General features: G+C 44.3%; 1 protein-coding gene across 2 annotated transcripts in view; it reads left to right on the top strand.

Moving 5' to 3' along the window:
- cdk5rap2 (CDK5 regulatory subunit associated protein 2) overlaps nt 1-20,647 on the top strand; it is a 71,079-nt gene that overhangs the window by 1,391 nt on the left and 49,041 nt on the right. For both annotated transcript variants that reach the window (XM_064943285.1, XM_064943284.1), the window contains exons 2-9: nt 5,012-5,076; nt 6,290-6,354; nt 7,504-7,614; nt 11,134-11,210; nt 12,140-12,263; nt 12,569-12,741; nt 13,131-13,338; nt 18,336-18,470. In XM_064943285.1, coding sequence (XP_064799357.1) covers nt 5,012-5,076; nt 6,290-6,354; nt 7,504-7,614; nt 11,134-11,210; nt 12,140-12,263; nt 12,569-12,741; nt 13,131-13,338; nt 18,336-18,470 — 958 coding nt within the window. The remainder of the gene's footprint in view (nt 1-5,011; nt 5,077-6,289; nt 6,355-7,503; nt 7,615-11,133; nt 11,211-12,139; nt 12,264-12,568; nt 12,742-13,130; nt 13,339-18,335; nt 18,471-20,647) is intronic.

The following is a 20,647-nucleotide window of genomic DNA, read 5'->3' as shown; positions in this document are numbered from 1 at the left end:
GCATGGTTTTTGGGACATAAAGTTTATCTCTAGGATAACTATAATTAAATGTATTAGGCTCTAGTCTATGGATTTCACAGGACTGGGCAGGGTCGCAGCCATGGGTGGGCCTGGGAGGGCATAAGCCTACACTTGGGAGCCAGGCCGATCCAATCAGAATTCGTTTTTCCCCACAAAAGGGCTTTATTGCAGACAGAAATATTAGATTATCAGATTATCCAGCAGGTGAAGAAGCCAGATGTGGAGGTCCTGGGCTGGTGTGGGTACATGTGGTCTGGTTGTGAGGCCGGTTGGACATATTGACAAATTCTCTAAAATGACTTTGAAGGCAGCTTATGGTAGAAAAACACTGTATTCTCTGGCAACAGCTTTGGTGGACATTCCTGCAGTCAGCATGTCAATTGTGTTTACATCCCTGTTAGTGTGCATTTCTCCTTTGCCAAGATAGTGCATCCACCTGACAAGAAGCTGATTAAACAGCATGATCATCACACAAGTGCACCTTGTGCTGAGGACAATAAAAGGCCACAAAAATGTGTAGTTGTGTCACACAACACAATGCCGCAGATGTCTCAAGTAGAGGTTGACCGATTTATGATTTTTCAACGCCGATACCGAGTTTTGGAGGACCAAAAAAGCAGATACCGATAAATCAGCCAATTTCTTTTTTAAATGTATTTTTTTGTAATAATGACAGTTCCAACAATACTGACTGAACACTTATTTTGTAATTTAAAAATAATAATTTGTTGTTGAATTTTAACCCTCCGATACACAACCTAACCAAGCCGCACTGCTACTTAACACAGTGCGCATCCAACCCAGGAGCCAGCCACACCAATGTGTCGGAGGAAACACCGTGCACCTGGCAACCTTGGTTAGCGTGCACTGCACCCGGCCTGCCACAGGAGTCGCTGGTGCGCGTTGAGACAAGGATATCCCTACTGGCCAAGCCCTCCCTAACCCGGACGACGCTCGGCCAATTGTGCATCGCCCCCACGGACCACGAACACTTATTTTAACTTAATATAATACATCAATAAAATCAATTTAGCCTCAAATCAATAATGAAACATGTTCAATTTGGTTTAAATAATGCAAAAACTAAGTGTTGGAGAAGAAAGTAAAAGTGCAATATGTGCCATGAAAGAAAGCTAACGTTTAAGTTCCTTGCTCAGAACATGAGAACATATGAAAGCTGGTGGTTCCTTTTAGCATGAGTCTTCAATATTCCCAGGTAAGAAGTTTTACATTGTTATAGGACTATTTCTCTCTATACCATTTGTATTTCATATACCTTTGACTATTGGGTGTTCTTATAGGCACTTTAGTATTGCCAGTGTAACAGTGTAGCTTCCGTCCCTCTCCTCGCTCCTACCTGGGCTCGAACCAGGAACACATCAACAGCCACCCTCGAAGCATCGTTACCTATCGCTCCACAAAAGCCGCGGCCCTTGCAGAGCAAGGGGAACAACTACTTCAAGGTCTCAGAGGGAGTGATGTCACCGATTGAACCGCTATTAGCGTGCACCCCGCTACTTAGCTAGCCATTTCACATCGGTTACACCAGCCTAATCTCGGGAGTTGATAGGCTTGAAGTCATAAACACTGCAATGCTTGAAGCACAGCGAAGAGCTGCTGGCAAACGCACAAAAGTGCTGTTTGAATGAATGCTTACGAGCCTGCTGCTGCCTACCACCGCTCAGACTGCTCTATCAGATATCAAATCATAGACTTAGTTATAACATAATAACACACAGAAATACAAGACATAGGTCATTAATATGGTCAAATCTGGAAACTATCATTTCGAAAACAAAACGTTTATTCTTTCAGTGAAATACGGAACCGTTCCGTATTTTATGTAACTGGTGGCATCCCTAAGTCTAAATTTTTCTGTTACATTGTACAACCTTCAATGTTATGTCATAATTATGTGCAATTCTGGCAAATTAATTACGGTCTTTGTTAGGAATAAATGGTCTTCACACAGTTCGCAACGAGCCAGGCGGCCCAAACTGCTGCATATACCCTGACTACTTGCACGAAACGCAAGAGAAGTGACACAATTTCCCTAGTTATAAGAAATTCATGTTAGCAGGCAATATTTACTAAATATGCAGGTTTAAAAATATACACTTGTGTATTGATTTTAAAGAAAGGCATTGATGTTTATGGTTAGGGACACATTGGTGCAACGACAGTGCCTTTTTTTGCGAATGCGCTTGTTAAATCATCACTAGTTTGGCGAAGTAGGCTGTGATTCGATGCGAAATTAAATGGCACCTCATCGATTATATGCAACGCAACGCAGGACAAGCTAGATGAACTAGTAATATTATCAACCATGTGTATTAAACTAGTGATTATGTTAAGATTGATTGTTTTTTATAAGATAAGTTTAATGCTAGCTAGTAACTAGTAACCTTGGCTTCTTGCTGCACTTGGTAACAGGCAGTCAGCCTGCCATACAGTCTCCTCGTGGAGTGCAATGTAATCGCCCGCAATCGGTGTCCAAAAATGCCGATTACCGATTTGTTATGAAAACTTGAAATCGGCCCTAAATAATCGGCCGTTCCGATTTATCGGTCGACCTCTAGTTTCAAGTTGAGGGAGTGTGCAATTGGCATGCTGACTGCAGAATTCTACACCAGAGCTATTATATTATAGTCAACATTCTGGCTTGGGTAGAGAACATTTCCAAACATATGTATGACGTTAACCTCTGACTGTTACAAGAGGTATCAGTCTGTCAGGCAAACTAGCCCACTTGTTCTTTCATATTTAGCTACACTAGCTAGCTCTATTGAGTACAGTTGGTCATGGATTTACTGGCAAGGTCATGTGGTTTATTGCTGTCTGCGCTTGTGATACTAGACTATTTTTAAACGCTACGGATGATGACTTCACATGTGGCTGAGTCGTTCCCTGTCACAACAAATCAGCAAAGTCCTCCCCTCTAATAATTTTCGGAGAGTCCACGTGAAAAGCGGAAACCACGCATGTGTTTGTGAAATTGCTTCTTCCTTGCAACTATGTAATGTTTAGGCTAGCCAATACGGATATTTTTTTCTTCCTGTATGCTTGCCATGAAGTGAGTCACCATCTAATATTGGTAGGTGAGCCTCTCATTTTACCCCATTGTAAGCTAGAGAGAATCTAGTTGTAGATTAACCTACTTGTTTTGTTTTAGTTGTAATTTGTTGGACATATTGCTATCCTTAGACTCCTGGCCAAGGTTAAAATAGTAGCTGCGTGAGAATGAATGTGTTCCAGAGAATTGTTTAACTATGTATCCCACCAATAAATAAGGTGGGTGCGTGTGTTGAATGGGATCATCCAGGTGGTAAGTCTCCACAGTAGTTCAAGACAAAAGCAACAGGAGTGGTGTAAATGACTTCATTCTGAAACCTGACTCACTTAAATCAGCCATTAAAAAGTGCAATTTGGTTACTCCAGAGCAAAGATCTCTACAACTATTCTTACTCGTTATGTAATATTAGGCTTTGTAACTGGTATTGGAATGCTAAACAGGAAAATGAAAATGTACAAAGAGGAAGTCGATGTTTACTGGCCACCTCATTCCGGCTTATAGTACGCTGAGTAAAAGATTTGGCATGTGTCAAGTCATTGGTACTGTTACTCTACAAGGCTTTGTTTTCATAGACACTGAGCTATAACTGTGTACATGTCACGCACACCTATCACACAGTGAACAAGACTACATCATAGCTATATCCTATGCCAGCCCGTTAGTCCTCCTACTTTTGGTAAGCACTGACTTTGTGGTTAAATAGTGCTCAGTGACAGGCAAAGGCTGGGTCTGTCTGTGTGGTGATTCCTGCCAGTGTTGTCAAATCAAACTGAACCATCCTGTTAATATCTGGGTCTGTTCTCTGCTGTGGTGTTGTCCCTGAGTTGTTTGCGTCATTGCTGCTGTGACTGAGTTTGTGAGTGCCCTGTGGTTAATACTTGTAATTTGTCTGTCTTATTCAAACCTGTTGACAAGCATTATACAATCTTGCTCCTGGGCAGTAGGCACCCAGGATGAGTAGACCATACCACTGCTGTGGACTTGAGTTTTTGCTGGGCTCTGGGATCAGCGTCACTGCCAGGGGAAGAGAGGGAAGGAAGTCATACAGAGATGGTCATATTGTTAGAGCCAAAAGTCGGGGCAGCTTAAATGGTTGAGAGAGTGTAGACACGTTAACAGTGGATTAGACATGGTTTCTCTCTCCAAATTGTTGGGTAATATTCACTTGGGTTAGGAAGGCCTGAGAGATGTTGGTGCCGATTGTAGGGGCAGCTATCTAATATTGGTTAGTTGTGAGCTTAGCTTAGTGGTGGTAGCAAAGCTTCCCCATCACTAGCTTTGACAGCACTGTTTTCATCGCAATCTTATTATTTCCCCAATGTCATCAGCCTTGTCCAGATGTGTGCATTGTGTCTGACTGTGTGACTCCACTGTGTTCCCTTGTCTGAGTGATGTTTGGCTGAGCAGGTCCACAGTAGCTGCTTGTTTAGCAATGAAAGCCCTCTTAAGTCTGTACCCTGTGCTCTGGACCTGAGAGCCCGCCTGCCATTGGCACATGGTCTTCTCCAGTCCAGTCTACTCTGCATGGCACACTGAGGAATAACCTAAACAGTGACCTGGGAGAGAAAAGCATTGCACTGTCATAATGAATCACAAGAACCAGAGACTAATTCTCCTGCTATTTATGGAGCTTCCTTAGGGGCTAGGGAGCAGGCGAGCCAAGCATGAGTAATGCCTAAACTACATCAGGACATTTTTTTGTATTTGTATTTTTTTATATTTTTGCAGTGCATTTGATTGCACAATTTTGCATTGGCTGTGCTAGAGAGGAGGTTTTCTGTAGTTTTGATTGTAGTATTGACTGATACTTTGGCTGTGTGTTACAGCCTATTACCTACAATGTTGAGTTCACATGTTGGAACCAGACTCAGATTGGCTGTTTGTTTCTTTCCCTAATGGATTCATTTTTGTCTCCAGCTGTAGCATGTCCAAACTCCCAGACTCCATAGACGTTGGGGATTTCTCCATGGACAACATGACAGGTACAGTACGTGCTTCCATGTGCTCCTCTAGGGTACCACTACCTAGGTTACCTACCCTTGAGTGTTGTGACTTTGAGAGTGAGAGAATACTACCCCTAAATGGTTTCACCATCTGCTTGATTTTGTATGGAGTTATTTTCTGTTGAACAAACAATCACAGAGTATGTGCAGAGCAACTGCTTTGTACAATCAATTGATTTACTGACTCCAGGTACGAATCTGCATTTTCTTTTTTGACCGCTGATCCAGACACCTTTTTAGCAGGGCTTTCCGTCAGGCTCAGCTGTGCTAAACTTCTAGGAAACCAGACACCTGAGACAATTATAGCGTCTCTTTGCAGCCTGTAGCTGACACGCCACCGTGACTCTAAGCTGCAGACTGGACTCTCCTCTGGGACTGGGGACGGGGACGCTTAACTACCCAACTGAATATGAGTTTGAACATGTCCGCTGGTCATTTTTGAGAAGCAAAATAAACTGTAAAACTGAAGAGTGATAGTTCCCATGTTAAGCAGTGGGGCTGTGATCAGGTTATTAGTGTAGTATAAAAATGCGCTGTTGATTTATTTAGTGTTATATGAGCAGTGGTGGAATCAGTCAGTCTGTGGTTGGCTTGGCTCACTGGAGTGCTAAACGGTGCAGCTTTCCAAGATAACACTCAGTCTATTTCACCTCTGATCTGTGTACATGTGTGAGTGTGCTTATCATCACTATGATTTACCCAGGTGTTTTTCAGAATAAAAGCTTGGTACTGTACCAAAGGTTTTAAGAAGAACTATGTCATTATCATATAAATAAGAATGAATAGAACGGGCTTGAAAGCTCGAACCCTGGCAATTGACTGGCAAATTCATGGGTACACTTGCAATGGCTGCCTGGTATTGTGACTCAATAATTTCCAGGGTATTTTGGAATGTTCTGTCAACTGATTGTTAATGTAGAATATTAATTCAAATGATGCTAACTGATATCGCTCATGCAGTGGAATGTATTTTTTGTAATGTAAGTTAAGCTGACTCAACTAATTACAGCACAGGGTGCACTTCCTTCCTCCTTTTACTTCATGGCATGAGTACACTCAAAATGGCTGCCAGTTCACCCATTATGCCATCATTGACTTGAATGTAGACAACCTTTCTATTCATTCTTATTTCTATGGTCATTACTGTATGTGAACTGAACTAATGTCAATTCTCCCTCTTGTTATTTTACAGCCCCTACGTTTCCAGATAAGATGTCCCCCGTCAAGACCGCTCTCACCCTAAAAGACTATGAGAATGTGAGGAATTTTCATCACTTCAATCCCTATTATGGAGATGTTTTCTGCCTTACCTGACAAGGTCTCCAACCATTGTAGATACAATTTCAAGAGGGCTGTTCATGTGTCAGGATCCCAAATGGCTCAGCGGTCTAAGGCACTGCATCTAAGTGCTCGTGGCGTCACTACAGACCCTGGTTCAATTCCAGGATCTATCACAACTGGCCGTAATTGGGAGTCCCAAAGGGTGGCGCACAATTGGCCCAGCATCTTTAAGGTTTGGCCGGTGTAGGCCGTCATTGTAAATGAGAATTTGCTCTTAACTGACTTGCCAAGTTAAAGGTTAAATAAAAAAGGATCCTCTGAGACTCTAACCAGCATTGTCTGTCTCAAACTAGTTATTTATCCTAATATGTTCCATTTAAAATTGTAATCATTTCATGGTAAACCATTGAATGGAAATACAGACCACTGCAGCATGCATGTCTGTCGCTGATGCTGGGATAAGGCCTACATGTCTGATATTATGGTTTTTAATAAGCCTGATCCGGTGTCGAGCCAAACCAAGGAGAAGATGACAACCACTTAGCCTTGTTCCAAGCATGGGGGGGAGAGCCTATAGTAGGGGAAGCCTGCTGAAATTCAGTGGTTTACTCAGATTTCTCTTTTCTCCCTATGCTTGATGATTAGATGTTGTTAGAGTGGTCATCTGGACTCCATCTCCTGCTCCAGATGTGTGTAGTTAAATGCCCTGTAGCACAGTGATGCACAGTCTGCCGAAGCTGAATACCTCTCCCCTTTCCCAGACCACAAAAACTGTCTCAAACATGGCTTATTACACTACCCCCAACCCCGTCCTCTTTCTCTCTGTCTCTATGTGTGTGTGCTTCTCTACTGGACCATGTGAAATGACTGCTTTTTCTCCGGGGATAAATTGCTCAGCTGCTATGTTATTTTGACCTCATTTACTGTATTTGCAGTAGCCTTGTTATAGACTGTACAGGCAGTTAAACATCGGATGGTTATACAATGGTCTGATTTTCAAGAAGGTAGTAGCTTTAATAGCTTTAATGGTCATAACTTTTAGTTTTCATTGTCCGTCAGTGTCTCCTTTTCTAATCAAATGAAGTCCGAGGTTACACAAGTCTTTTCTTCTCCTTCTATTCTCAGCAAATCATGACTCTGAAGAAGGAGAACTTCAACCTGAAGCTGCGTATTTACTTCATGGAGGAGCGCATGCAGCAGAAATGTGACGACTCCACAGAGGACATATACAAAACGGTGTGTGTGTAGAGGGGTGTGGTCATGCGTTACATGTGTCATTCACACCCGCCAGTGCCATGATAATGTAATATGTGACTCAGTCATTCATTTATTTTTTATTTTTTTATTTCACCTTTATTTAACCGGGTAGGTTAGTTGAGAACAAGTTCTCATTTACAACTGCGACCTGGCCAAGATACAGCATAGCAGTGTGAGCAGACAACAAAGAGTTACACATGGAGTAAACAATTAACAAGTCAATAACACGGTAGAAAAAGAGTCTATATACATTGTGTGCAAAAGGCATGAGGAGGTAGGTGAATAATTACAATTTTGCAGATTAACACTGGAGTGATAAATGATTAGATGGTCATGTACAGGTAGAGATATTGGTGTGCAAAAGAGCAGAAAAGTAAAGAAATAGGTAAAAATGGGTGGGCTATTTACCGATAGACTATGTACAGCTGCAGCGATCGGTTAGCTGCTCAGATAGCAGATGTTTGAAGTTGGTGAGGGAGATAAAAGTATCCAACTTCAGCGATTTTTGCAATTTGTTCCAGTCACAGGCAGCAGAGAACTGGAACGAAAGGTGGCCAAATGAGGTTTTGGCTTTAGGGGTGATCAGTGAGATACACCTGCTGGAGCGCGCGCTACGGGTGGGTGTTGCCATCATGACCAGTGAACTGAGATAAGGCGGAGCTTTACCTAGCATGGACTTGTAGATGACCTGGAGCCAGTGGATCTGGCAACAAATATGTAGCGAGGGCCATAATTAGGAATGATGACCACATGGCCCCAGCAGCCATGAATACAACAGGCCATTGTTCCACCTAGGGCTGGGCGGTATACTGTATTTTATTATATACCGGTATTGATGTATGGACTGGTTTGAGTTTTTACTTTACCTTCTATAATGGTATTTCAATGTTTGGTTTGTTAAATGTGATCCGGAACTTAACAAATCCGCTTATTTGGTCCATTTTTTTAGTTTACTCTGTTTGATACTTTAGTCATCTCTCTCTCTCTCTCCCTCTCCTCCTGCATGCCACTAAACACACCAAGCCATGCCCCCTGTCACTCAAGGAGAGATTAGTTGCTCGACCACGGAGTTACAAGCACTTTCTTCCTGTTCACTCTGCATGGTCAGGTGGATGCAACAAGATGTTGGTGACATGCTGCTTTCCACAAGCATTCTAGAATTACACTATTAGTTTATTTTACTGTCTGCAAACTACTGTCTGGTAGTTAGTCTTAGCAAGTTGTTGCTAAAATAATTTGTTAGCCGCTAATGCTAATCACTAGTTAGCTGGCTATTTAGCTTGATAAATGTAATACGAGTCAGCAAACCTAGCTAGCTAATACTGCCTGGTACCAATGCTGGTGTAGGCCTAGATAAGCATGTTTATGCAACGGTATCTTATCAGAGAGGAATAGGTGAAGCATGAATATTTTGGCTAGCTAGCTACATGAAGTAAGAAAACAACATGTAATGTAACATCTAATTAGGGCCCCATGGAAACACTGACTCAAATCGAGCTTTATTTCTACAGCACATTTCAAACATGGAATGTGCTTTACAGGAAAAACTAATAAACAATAAAAACAAAAGCTGAAATATTTACTACACAGCAAACATGAGATAAAACAACTAAAGAACAACACAAACTAAGCAACTAAAAAGTTCCCTAAGGAAAAGCAAAGATAAAAAAATGTGTTTTAACATCTCTCTTTAATATATCCACTGTGTCTGCCCCCCCTCAGGTTCTCTGACAGGCTATTCCAGAGGCTGGGGCATGCCTCTTGGTCCTAGACTTTGTGCCAGAGGGACCTACTGGGTACATCACTTAAAAGCATGTCTGACATGTATTGGTGTGCACAATTGTGGATTGTTTTAAAAAACGATAGAATAATCTCCAAATTAATTCTTAAACTCATAGGCAGCCCGTGCAGAGACCTTAAAATCGGTGTAATGTGTGCTCTTTGTCTGGTCCTGGTCAGTACCTGTGCTTAAGCATTCTGAATGTTTTGTAGTTGACCAATGGCTTTCTTGGGCAGACCAGACAGGAGAGCATTACAGTAGTCAAGCCTGCTTGTAATCAAAGCATGGCAGTGTTTCAGGTGGTAAAAAGCTATTTTGGTCACATTTCTAATGTGTAATTCAAAATTTAGTTCAGGATCTAAAATATGTTTTTAACATGGTGTTTTATCTTTATTGCCCGTGAATTCAAATGTGCAGCTAGATTCACGCTCTCTGATCAACACTGGTTCCTACCCTGTCCATAATTCCTCCGTGATATATTCATTTGTTGTCGTGTCAAACAACAATGTATTCAAGGTGCTGCCCACCAGTGGAGGCTGCTGAGGGAAGGATGGCTGCTTTTTCTCCGGGGATATGAATAGAGTCATGAATAATTGCTGGAATGGAGCAAATGGAATGGCATCAAACACAAGGAAACCATGTGTCTTGACATATTTGATACCATTCCACTTACTCCGCTCATTCCACTTACCAAAAGGCTGTCCTCTCCAATTAAAGTGCCACCAACCTCCTGTGCTGCCCACTATATTTCATCTGTAGAATTAGAATAGTCATTATATATCATAACTCCAACAGTTCACAAATGAAACAGGCCTAAAAAACTTTTTGCCTCATACTGCGTGGCACAGTGTCGAAATTATAATAAAAGTGCAGGAAAATGCTGGCCATTACTTTTGTTTGGAGTTGGATTGATCAGTATAAGTGGAGAAAGCCTATAATGTGTGTGTTGCCACCCTGGGGTCATGAACTACTTGGAAAGCATATTTTAGAACTTTTCTATTATTCCAAAACATAAAATGTCGTCAAATACTGTCAAAAATGTGAAAAATATTGACATGATATTTTGTCCATGTCTTCCAGCACTAGTTCCACCCAAAAACACAGCTAACCCCCACCAGAGTTTAGCCCACTGATCTCAGACCAGTCTCACTACTTTACTAAATACTCATCTACCATGACTTAGGGTTCTCTCCAAAGAATGTAAGAGTGGCGCTGCTCCACCGTGTGGGTCTCCCACTGCCGTACGCAGCAGCAGCACCACCTTGTTTAAAAACCTTTTGGAGAACCTGGTGTCTTACATTTAGCCCACTGATCTCAGACCAGTTTCACTACTTTACTAAATGCACAACTGACATATCTCACATTTAGTCTACTGCTCTCAGAGACAAGTCTGTCTTTGTCATAGAAAAATATTGTCCTATTTTATTTCTGTATTCTATTTTACGGTGATCCGCCTGCAATTGAGTACACACCTACTCATTGTTACGATATGAACACATAGCTTCCAGTGCCAAAGTGAATTACATTGTTGAAGTATGCAGTTGAGGACCATCCTCAACATATTCTCAGACCATACTTGGAGTGCTTTAGGAACCACTCCAAACAAAATACAATGCTGGAATGAACTATTGGAGCTAAGCTACGGTGTGCCAGGTTTTTCCATGTAAAATATCTGTGTTAAAGTGAATGGAATTTGACTGAATGATTGTCCTCCTCAGAACATTGAGCTGAAGGTGGAGGTGGAGTCTATGAAGAGAGATCTGGCAGAGAAGCATGAGCTACTGGTGTCTGCATCGTGAGTACAGCCTACTGATACTGTTTGAGAACTGACTATTGATGCTATCTCTGAGTGCAGACTACTGACGCCATCGGTCTGTGAGTGCAGACTACTGACGCCATCGGTCTGTGAGTGCAGACTACTGACGCCATCGGTCTGTGAGTGCAGACTACTGACGCCATCGGTCTGTGAGTGCAGACTACTGACGCCATCGGTCTGTGAGTGCAGACTACTGACGCCATCGGTCTGTGAGTGCAGACTACTGACGCCATCGGTCTGTGAGTGCAGACTACTGACGCCATCGGTCTGTGAGTGCAGACTACTGACGCCATCGGTCTGTGAGTGCAGACTACTGACGCCATCGGTCTGTGAGTGCAGACTACTGACGCCATCGGTCTGTGAGTGCAGACTACTGACGCCATCGGTCTGTGAGTGCAGACTACTGACGCCATCGGTCTGTGAGTGCAGACTACTGACGCCATCGGTCTGTGAGTGCAGACTACTGACGCCATCGGTCTGTGAGTGCAGACTACTGACGCCATCGGTCTGTGAGTGCAGACTACTGACGCCATCGGTCTGTGAGTGCAGACTACTGACGCCATCGGTCTGTGAGTGCAGACTACTGACGCCATCGGTCTGTGAGTGCAGACTACTGACGCCATCGGTCTGTGAGTGCAGACTGTGGCTGACGCCATCGGTCTGTGAGTGCAGACTGCGGCTCACTGTCATTTCAGTCATCAATAGTCCTGACTCACTTTTCACTCTTTGATTAATCACTAGTTCATTAGTTGGTAAACATTGACTGTCATTGATCCAAGTGTGTGTTAGGGGGCCAGTTGTGTATTTTTGCCCTTTACTTGTCAAATAACTTTAGTTTATTCTCAAATATTGAAAATCCAAATAATAAATAAATAAATAAACTTTGATCACTCCTGTCTTGTTATCAGGAAAGCGTTGGAGAGCCTGGCAGGTAGAGAGTCTGGTGACTCCCTGCGTGTGAGAGAGCGAGCCCACAGAGAGATGGATGCACTCCGAGACACTCTCAACAAGCGCATCGCTGAGCTGGAGCAGGTGAGCACTGGGCTACGGCATAACTGCACTAATATGAACACTGAATACAGAGCACCTTAATTGGGGAGGACAGGCTTGTGGTAATGGCGGAACCAGCGGAATGGTATCAAATATATCAAACACATGGTTTCCATTTGCTCCGTTCCAGCCATTATTATGAGCCGTCCTCCCCTCAGCAGCCTCCACTGGTCTTACCATGTGTCTAAGACTTTAGTCAAAGTTAGATGATAATGAAAAGGCACATTATTGGAAAAGGTCAGTGACTAGTCTTGGAACATTCCCATCAATTTTCTCTTCCATGTCAGGGTCTGAGAGCGGCCGAGAAGGAAGTCGACAAGATGGCCGCCATTGCTGAGCAGGAGAAGGTGAGAAGCATTGGTATGGAGAAGCAGCTCTTGGCCCTGGGCCCGTCGGGAACCTTCACCCCCACCCATGTTCCCAGCAACGACCTGCAGCAGGCTCTACAGGAGAAAAACGGGTAAGGACAGATACAAAGGGGTTTTTCAGCAAAGTGTAAAACCTAGGCTGTGTCCGAAATGGCTCCCTATTCCCTATACGGTGCCGTTCAAAAGTAGTTCACTATATAGGGAATAGGGTTCCATTTCAATTGCAGCCCATGTACTTTTAATTTAATATTTGCTGTGATATTCTTCACTGACACCAACATGTTGATCATGGAGAAATTAGATGATTTATGTAGCTCTGATGTACTCTGTCTCTTCCATTTCACCTGCCTTGAGTATGAAACCTAATACTTTTGTGTTATACAATGGCACCTAAATGTAAGGACAATATGTCTTTTGTTTATAATGGGGATAAATGTTTTGATAATGTAAACATAACGTAGCCTACTTTTTGTCCCTCCAGTGTCATAGATCAACTGAGGATATCTGTGATGAACCAGGAAGCTGTGATCCAACAGCTACAAAGTACTGGCAGAGACCACGGGACGGACACACCAACCACAGAGCACACCCTACAACTCTCTGCTCTCATTGGCCAGAAAGACCAGGAACTGCAGACTCTGAGGGCTGAGCTGGGCCGCGAGAAGGGCAGGACGGAGAAGGACCATCAGGTGTTTTTTTTTTTTCTTGATTTCTGTCGCCATATTGCCTAACGCATATCAGCTTAATATCTCAATCTACCAACTTTACCCTCTTACATCATGTGATGACAGACCACCCCGGAATCTATGATTCCTTCCCATCCAGTATTGCCTAGGCTCCTTCTCGACCGTATTGGAGGAAAAAGCCCAAGGTCCATTCCCTCCTGCTCCAGTGCATTTTGAGAACAAAGTGAGGAGAGAGAGAGAGTGCCAGGAATCAAGAAAGTATGTATTGAGAAGGAGCCAGACTCTCAGAACGAGTGCCTAAGGGGGTATGAGCCGGTTGAGGTTGTTTCTGGATGGGGCCATGGGGAAGATCTAAATAATGCATACCCCTCGCATCTTCTTCCTCATCTCCTTCTCAAAACCCATTGGATGAGAAAGCCAGTGGTCCCTCCTCTCTGACTTTTTCCTCCAATGGGTTTTGAGGAGGGGGAGAGAGGAGACAGGACGTGGGGACATCTTCCCATAGTGTCTGACAGTGCATACACTAATGCGTATTAGACTTCTCTGACCTGAGTGTCCAACTAGAGTGTACTTGCTTGTGATTGTCTGTTTTGTTGGGTTGTATGACACTCCTTTTGTTGTCTAATTCTGTGGCGGCTCTTTTATTTAGTGACAGGTCACGGTGTTGCTACCAGGCATTAGCTACCCTCTCTTAGCTGTCTCCTGCATTCATGTAATTCAAGTGTACGCACACTCACACGTCCTCTGGCCATATATCTCTCTGTGTGTGACATGGAACAGACACAATCTGTCAGGCGGTTTGACTCTGAATCTGCTCCATGAGAGGAAATGCATTCTGAAATTATTGTCTATTGTGTTGCCCTTTTTACGTCCATATACCACCTCTTATGTTCTTTACAGTGCTGTTGGTTTCTGTTGGTTTCTCTGTGTCTGTTCTGCGTTGTTGTGGCAGGCAAGAGCTTTGTAGTTTATAGAAGTTGCCATCAACAGAGGAAGCTGACATCATTGGTTCCCTAGGGAGAGAAGTAGAGTTGTCAGATGTCTGTTCTATTCTTCTCAACCATCTGCAAGCTAACACTATAATCTACTGCTAGAATCTGTCTACTTTATTAACCTAAATGATGTAAAATGATTGGGATGTATGGTTGTCTTAACTAGCTACAATAAGTTGATTGCACTGACTGTCAGTCGCGCTGGATAAGAGCGTCTGCTAAATTACCTAAATCAAATGTTTTTTGTTGCATACGCATGTTTAGCAGATGTTGTTGTGAGTGTAATTAGATGCTTGTGTTCCTAGCTCCAACAGTGCAGTAATATCTAACAATACATAATACGCACAAATCCAAAGTAAAATAATGGAATTAAGAAATATATTAGGATGCGCAATGTTGGAATCCGGAGATTAAGTGTGATGTATTGTCAGTATGGGGATAGAATATATACTATATCTGAAGAATACGTGGATGGTGTATGTACAGCAATAGTTGAATAGTATGGACTTGACTACTGCTGGGTAAAACAGTATGTGAACGTTGTTAAAGTGACCAGTGTTCCACATCTATGTACATGGGGCCTCTAAGGTGCAGGGATGAGTATCCGGGTGGCATCTGAATGAATTTTTCCCCCATCATTAGCCTAGGTGTGTGGAAAGACCGATATTGTACATTTATGAGGAGGAAATTAGTCCTGATAAAGCTTTCCTGTTTCACTGATTCACCCAATGATGCACAGCTCACTCAACAGTGATGGCTGATGCGCTCGTGCCAGGAGCCTCTCATTATTTTTTACTTTGTAAACAATACTGTTCGATCAATAGACCTATATGCAAGTTGATAACATATTTGGTAGCCTACAGACAGATTAGTCTTCTTCTTTCCATTTGCTTTCCAACCGGTGTTTTCCCACGATTGCATATGAAATATTGCGAAAGGCCTGTTTTGGCTGCATGCCGTTCACTGACAGATTTGCCTTGCGTTCCCAGCTGTAGGCATGTCTTGTGATTGGACTACACACCATCCACAGCTAGGCTATGAAGAAAACTCTATTGATCCTCTGTGGCTAAATTATAGGCCTACCCCTGATGTAGTATTCCAAATTATTACATTTCTTTTCCCGAACGGAAAGCAGGAATTAAATAACTTTTGACAATCGTATTTCAATTTATCAGAGGAGTTGCGGCACCTGCAGCACCCTTCCCGCGGCTATGATTCTATAAGGAAATAGATGAAGTGCAACGCTAGAGAGATCAGTTGCGGGCTCATGTCTATTAGAGCGGAGAGAGATCCTAGAAAGTTAATATCATTCTAGACTACAATGTTGTGCAAACCATAAACCCGGGTCAGCCCAACACTAATCAGGTGTTAGAATATCAATTATTTTCACATTCCATTTTTTTTTAGGGAGCAGGAGAATTACAGAGGAGGCTAAATTGAATGACCTGTGATTAGAGTTTTTGCATTGCATATGGTGAATACTTTTTCGTGCCACGAGAGGTACCGCCTCCTGTCAAATGGGTTGCGGAACGAAGTCCAAAATTGAGAGGTGCCAGATCCTGTTCCGTCAGGATCCGGCTCAAATTAAGCACTGTTGATAGCAGATCAAAAGATGGATTTCATCTGCAAGATGGACAAATATAGTATTATTATTTTGTCCTGTCAGACAGTAGCGGAAGCTGTCAGTGCCCATTTTTCCTCCGCTCTCTTGGCCCAGGTTTCTGTGTTAATACAGGATTAGCATCCCTGCAGGAGAGAGTTGCCCGTAGGGTTATTTATGGACTAACTTTATATTAAAAACCACAACCCCTACAGCTTTCTATTGGATTCTGTCTGGGCTGTCTGTCAGATTACATGGTGTAAAGCTGGGTAAAAAGAGTCCAGTCTCTGGGTTGTTAGGTCAGTAGTGTGTATCAGAGAGCCACAAACACGTAGAGGTCTAAGGGGCCAGGCAGTTCATCACTGTAGCTCTATCATGTTTTCTGAGGTGAGGCAGGTGGTGGCATTGAGGACCATGTGAGGCCATCTCTTAATCTTAAATCAGATTTACCTTAGCCTTGCCAAGGAGACCAACACACCTTAACCAGCCCCTGGTCAATGTCACCTCATCTGTGTAGACTTAGGGCCTGCCCAGGCCCTGCTGTCCTTGTTGGGGCAGCCAGGATGAGTAGATAGTCCTGGGTTCAGATGGGGCTGGATTACGAGGCCAGCAGTCAGCTGAAACACAGGAGATCACCGCGTGTCCAGTCCAGGGGATTTGGTCTGATTGAATGTGTGGTACAGCGGAGGAGGGATTAGAAGATGGGGCTTAACGCTTACGCTGCTCTCACCAGGAAGAGCTTTGTCAGTCTCTCCTCTTCAATCAGAGTGGGGAGAGTATGCTATATGCCATGGCTGGCAGACTGACGACCATGGGAAAGCGGAGAGTTTTTTGTGTTTAGGGTCTATAAGGAGCATTTTTGAGTGTTGGACTGAACTGTGAGCTTACTGCACTGTTCCTGTCACAGAAATGGAGAGAGCATTTTCTCTGTGCCATGGCTGGCAAGCTGACGACTGCAGGAGATTGGAGCGTTTATACACAGAGCCTATCTGAGTGTGTTTCTCTGTTGGACCGAACCGTCATCACCATGAAGGACCCATGCCGCGTATGCAGATTACGCCTCATTGGCAGCCAGTGCCGCTGGATCTTCAACCCGTCAGGCAAACGGCAACTTCACGTCATCCTGTCCCACGTGCTGGGGCGCCAGGTCGACCGCGACCCCGACGGCCAAGCATCAGAGTTCCTGTGCGGCAAGTGCGTGTTCACGCTGGAGCGCATAGTGCAGTGCGACGTACAGATCGGCAGGTTGCAGGAGGAGCATGCTGCCCATGTGCAGCGGTTGCAGCAGGAAAGAGAGAATCTGAAGCAGTGTGTAGCCCACGTCTATGGACGCCACAACCCTCTGCCGGAGAGGCCCGATGTGGGGGAGGTGAGCACCATTATGACCCCCCTCTTGAGGTCCTCTGAAGGTGGAAGTCCCGATGAGTGCAGGGGAGATCAGTTTACGTCAGAAGGGCAGAGGAAGGAAGATGGAGGGGATGGGCGGGTGAGGCGCTCTGTGAGTATGGACCTCCTGGGTGGTCTAGTGGGAGCCGCAGGTCGGTCAAACTCAGCCCACAGGAGGGTGCAGTCTGGTGGGGATCCCTGCCCGGAGAAGAACTCTGGGCTCCGCTCCCGGAGCATGATGTACCAGGACCTGGTCTACCGCAAAGGCACCCTCTCATCCCCCAGTTCCAGGTTCCGCTCAGCCTCGCTTCAGTCCCTGAACCCTGACCACCCTCATCAGACAGAACCCCTGGGCCCCCTGTCACAGAGACCTTGCAGAGAGTCAAAGATATCAGTGAGGGAATGCTCTCCTTCAGTGGGCCATACTACCACCAGAAACCAGAGAGGGCAATCCCCAGCCCAGCCTCCCATCTCCGACCTGCTGCAGCTGCTGCGCTCCATCCCCAGACGACCAATTCCAGGGACCCCCGGGAGCCGCATCCCTGTCCGTAGGAAGCCCAGGGTGGGACAGCCACTCCCCCCAGGATGCAGCATCACCCCTGGCGCCCGACGCAGACGGAGAGAGGCTGAGTGGAAGTCGCTCCAGGACCTCACAGAGGAGTTTAATGATGGTTACATTCCTCTCAGTGCTGAGGTAGTCCAGTCCTCTCACCACAGACCGATCCTCTGTAGAGAACTTGGAAGGCCATGGAAATGTAGCTTTAGACTGAATTTGGATAATTATTTGACTAAAAATGATCTACCAGTTGTGAGGTTGTATAAATGACGTAAATGTAAAAGGATCCATTTTTGTTGATAATGGGAAATAAAGTATACGTGACTAAATGTATCAATAAAAGGGATTCACAGGTGTTCTCTGCCCCTGTGGCAGTTTTTCCTTCCCCTTTTGATGTCCAATTTTCCTTTCTTAGCCAACTCATTCTCTTTGACTAATTTCCCAGAATTCTGTTTCCCTTCCCCAGGGTTTCACTGAGCAGCTGAATGATGTGAGCAGGCTGGAGACAGCCCAGATGCAGCTGAATGAGGAGATGAACCAGTTCAGAGCAATGAACCAGAACCTCTCCAAGACCCTGGAGGACATCCAGAATAACAACAAGGTGATTTTGGGGGGAGGGAAGAAAATGGGTAGCAAATAGTTTTTGTTATTTGATATATATATATATAACAGTATATTCAGTTAAACGTTAGCCATCGATGAGTTATTGTTCTCAGAAGAGGACGTGCCCTCTGGGGAAGACTAGACCCACAAGTCCCACCTCTCTTTCTCTCTCTCTTCCCCATTCCCTCTCTTTACCTTCTCAAGTTTTTTAAAAGTTTTTGTTATTTTATATAGATAGATAGATAGATGTCGACCAATTAATCGGAATGGCAGATTTTAATTAGGGCCGATTTCAAGTTTTCATAACAAACCGATTTTACCTTTTTTTTACACCTTTATTTAACTAGGTAAGTCAGTTAAGAACACATTCTTATTTTCAATGATGGCCTAGGAGAACAGTGGTTTAACAATTTACTATTACTTCCGGAGCCGACAGAGATGGCCGCCTCGCTACGCGTTCCTAGGAAACTATGCAGTTTTTTGTTTTTTTACGTGTTATTTCTTACATTAGTACCCCAGGTCATCTTAGGTTTCATTACATACAGCCGAGAAGAACTACTGTATATAAGATCAGCGTCAACTCACCATCAGTACGACCAAGAATATGTTTTTCGCGACGCGGATCCTGTGTTCTGCCTTACAAACAGGACAACGGAATGGATCGCATGCAGCGACCCAAAAAACAACTCCGAAAAAGAGGGAAACGTGGCGGTCTTCTGGTCAGAATACGGAGACGGGCACATCGTGCCCCACTTCCTAGCATTCTTCTTGCCAATGTCCAGTCTCTTGACAACAAGGTTGATGAAATCCGAGCAAGGGTAGCATTCCAGAGGGACATCAGAGACTGTAACGTTCTGTGCTTCACGGAAACATGGCTCACTGGAGAGACGCTATCCGAAGCGGTGTAGCCAACGGGTTTCTCCACGCATCGCGCCGACAGAAACAAACACCTTTCTGGTAAGAAGAGGGGTGGGGGTGTATGCCTTACGGCTAACGAGGCATGGTGCGATGAAAGAAACATACAGGAACTCAAATCCTTCTGTTCACCTGATTTAGAATTCCTCACAATCAAAAGTAGACCGCATTATCTACCAAGAGAATTCTCTTCGATTTATAATCACAGCCGTATATATCCCCCCCCAAGCAGACACATCGATGGCTCTGAACGAACTTTATTTAACTCTTTGCAAACTGGAAACCATTTATCCGGAGGCTGCATTCATCGTTGTTGGGGATTTTAACAAGGCTAATCTGAAAACAAGACTCCCTAAATTTTATCAGCATATCGATTGCGCAACCAGGGACGGAAAAACCTTGGATCACTGTTACTCTAACTTCCGCGACGCATATAAGGCCCTGCCCCGCCCCCCTTTCGGAAAAGCTGACCACGACTCCATTTTGCTGATACCTGCCTACAGACAAAAGCTAAAAAAAGAAGCTCCCACGCTGAGGTCTGTCCAACGCTGGTCCGACCAAGCTGACTCCACACTCCAAGACTGCTTCCATCACGTGGACTGGGACATGTTTCGTATTGCGTCATATAACAACATTGACGAATACGCTGATTCGGTGTGCGAGTTCATTAGAACGTGCGTTGAAGATGTCGTTCCCATAGCAACGATTAAAACATTCCCTAACCAGAAACCTTGGATTGATGGCAGCATTCGCGTGAAACTGAAAGCGCGAACCACTGCTTTCAATCAGGGCAAAGGTGTCTGGTAACATGACTGAATACAAACAATGCAGCTATTCCCTCCGTAAGGCTATCAAACAAGCTAAGCGTCAGTACAGAGACAAAGTAGAATCCCAATTCAACGGCTCAGATACAAGAGGCATGTGGCAGGGTCTACAGTCAATCACGGACGACAGGAAGAAATCCAGCCCAGTCACGGACCAGGATGTCTTGCTCCCAGGCAGACTAAATAACTTTTTTACCTGCTTTGAGGACAATACAGTGCCACTGACACTGCCTGCAACGGAAAAATGCGGTCTCTCCATCACTGCAGACGAGGTGAGTAAAACATTTAAACGTGTTAACCCTCGCAAGGCTGCAGGCCCAGACGGCATCCCCAGCCGCGCCCTCAGAGCATGCGCAGACCAGCTGGCTGGTGTGTTTACGGACATATTCAATCAATCCCTATACCAGTCTGCTGTTCCCACATGCTTCAAGAGGGC

Source organism: Oncorhynchus masou, chromosome 28 (genome assembly GCF_036934945.1).
Source record: "Oncorhynchus masou masou isolate Uvic2021 chromosome 28, UVic_Omas_1.1, whole genome shotgun sequence".
Taxonomy (NCBI): Eukaryota; Metazoa; Chordata; class Actinopteri; order Salmoniformes; family Salmonidae; genus Oncorhynchus; species Oncorhynchus masou.
Note: the sequence above shows the minus strand (reverse complement) of the source record. Positions and strands in the feature narration are given on the sequence as shown.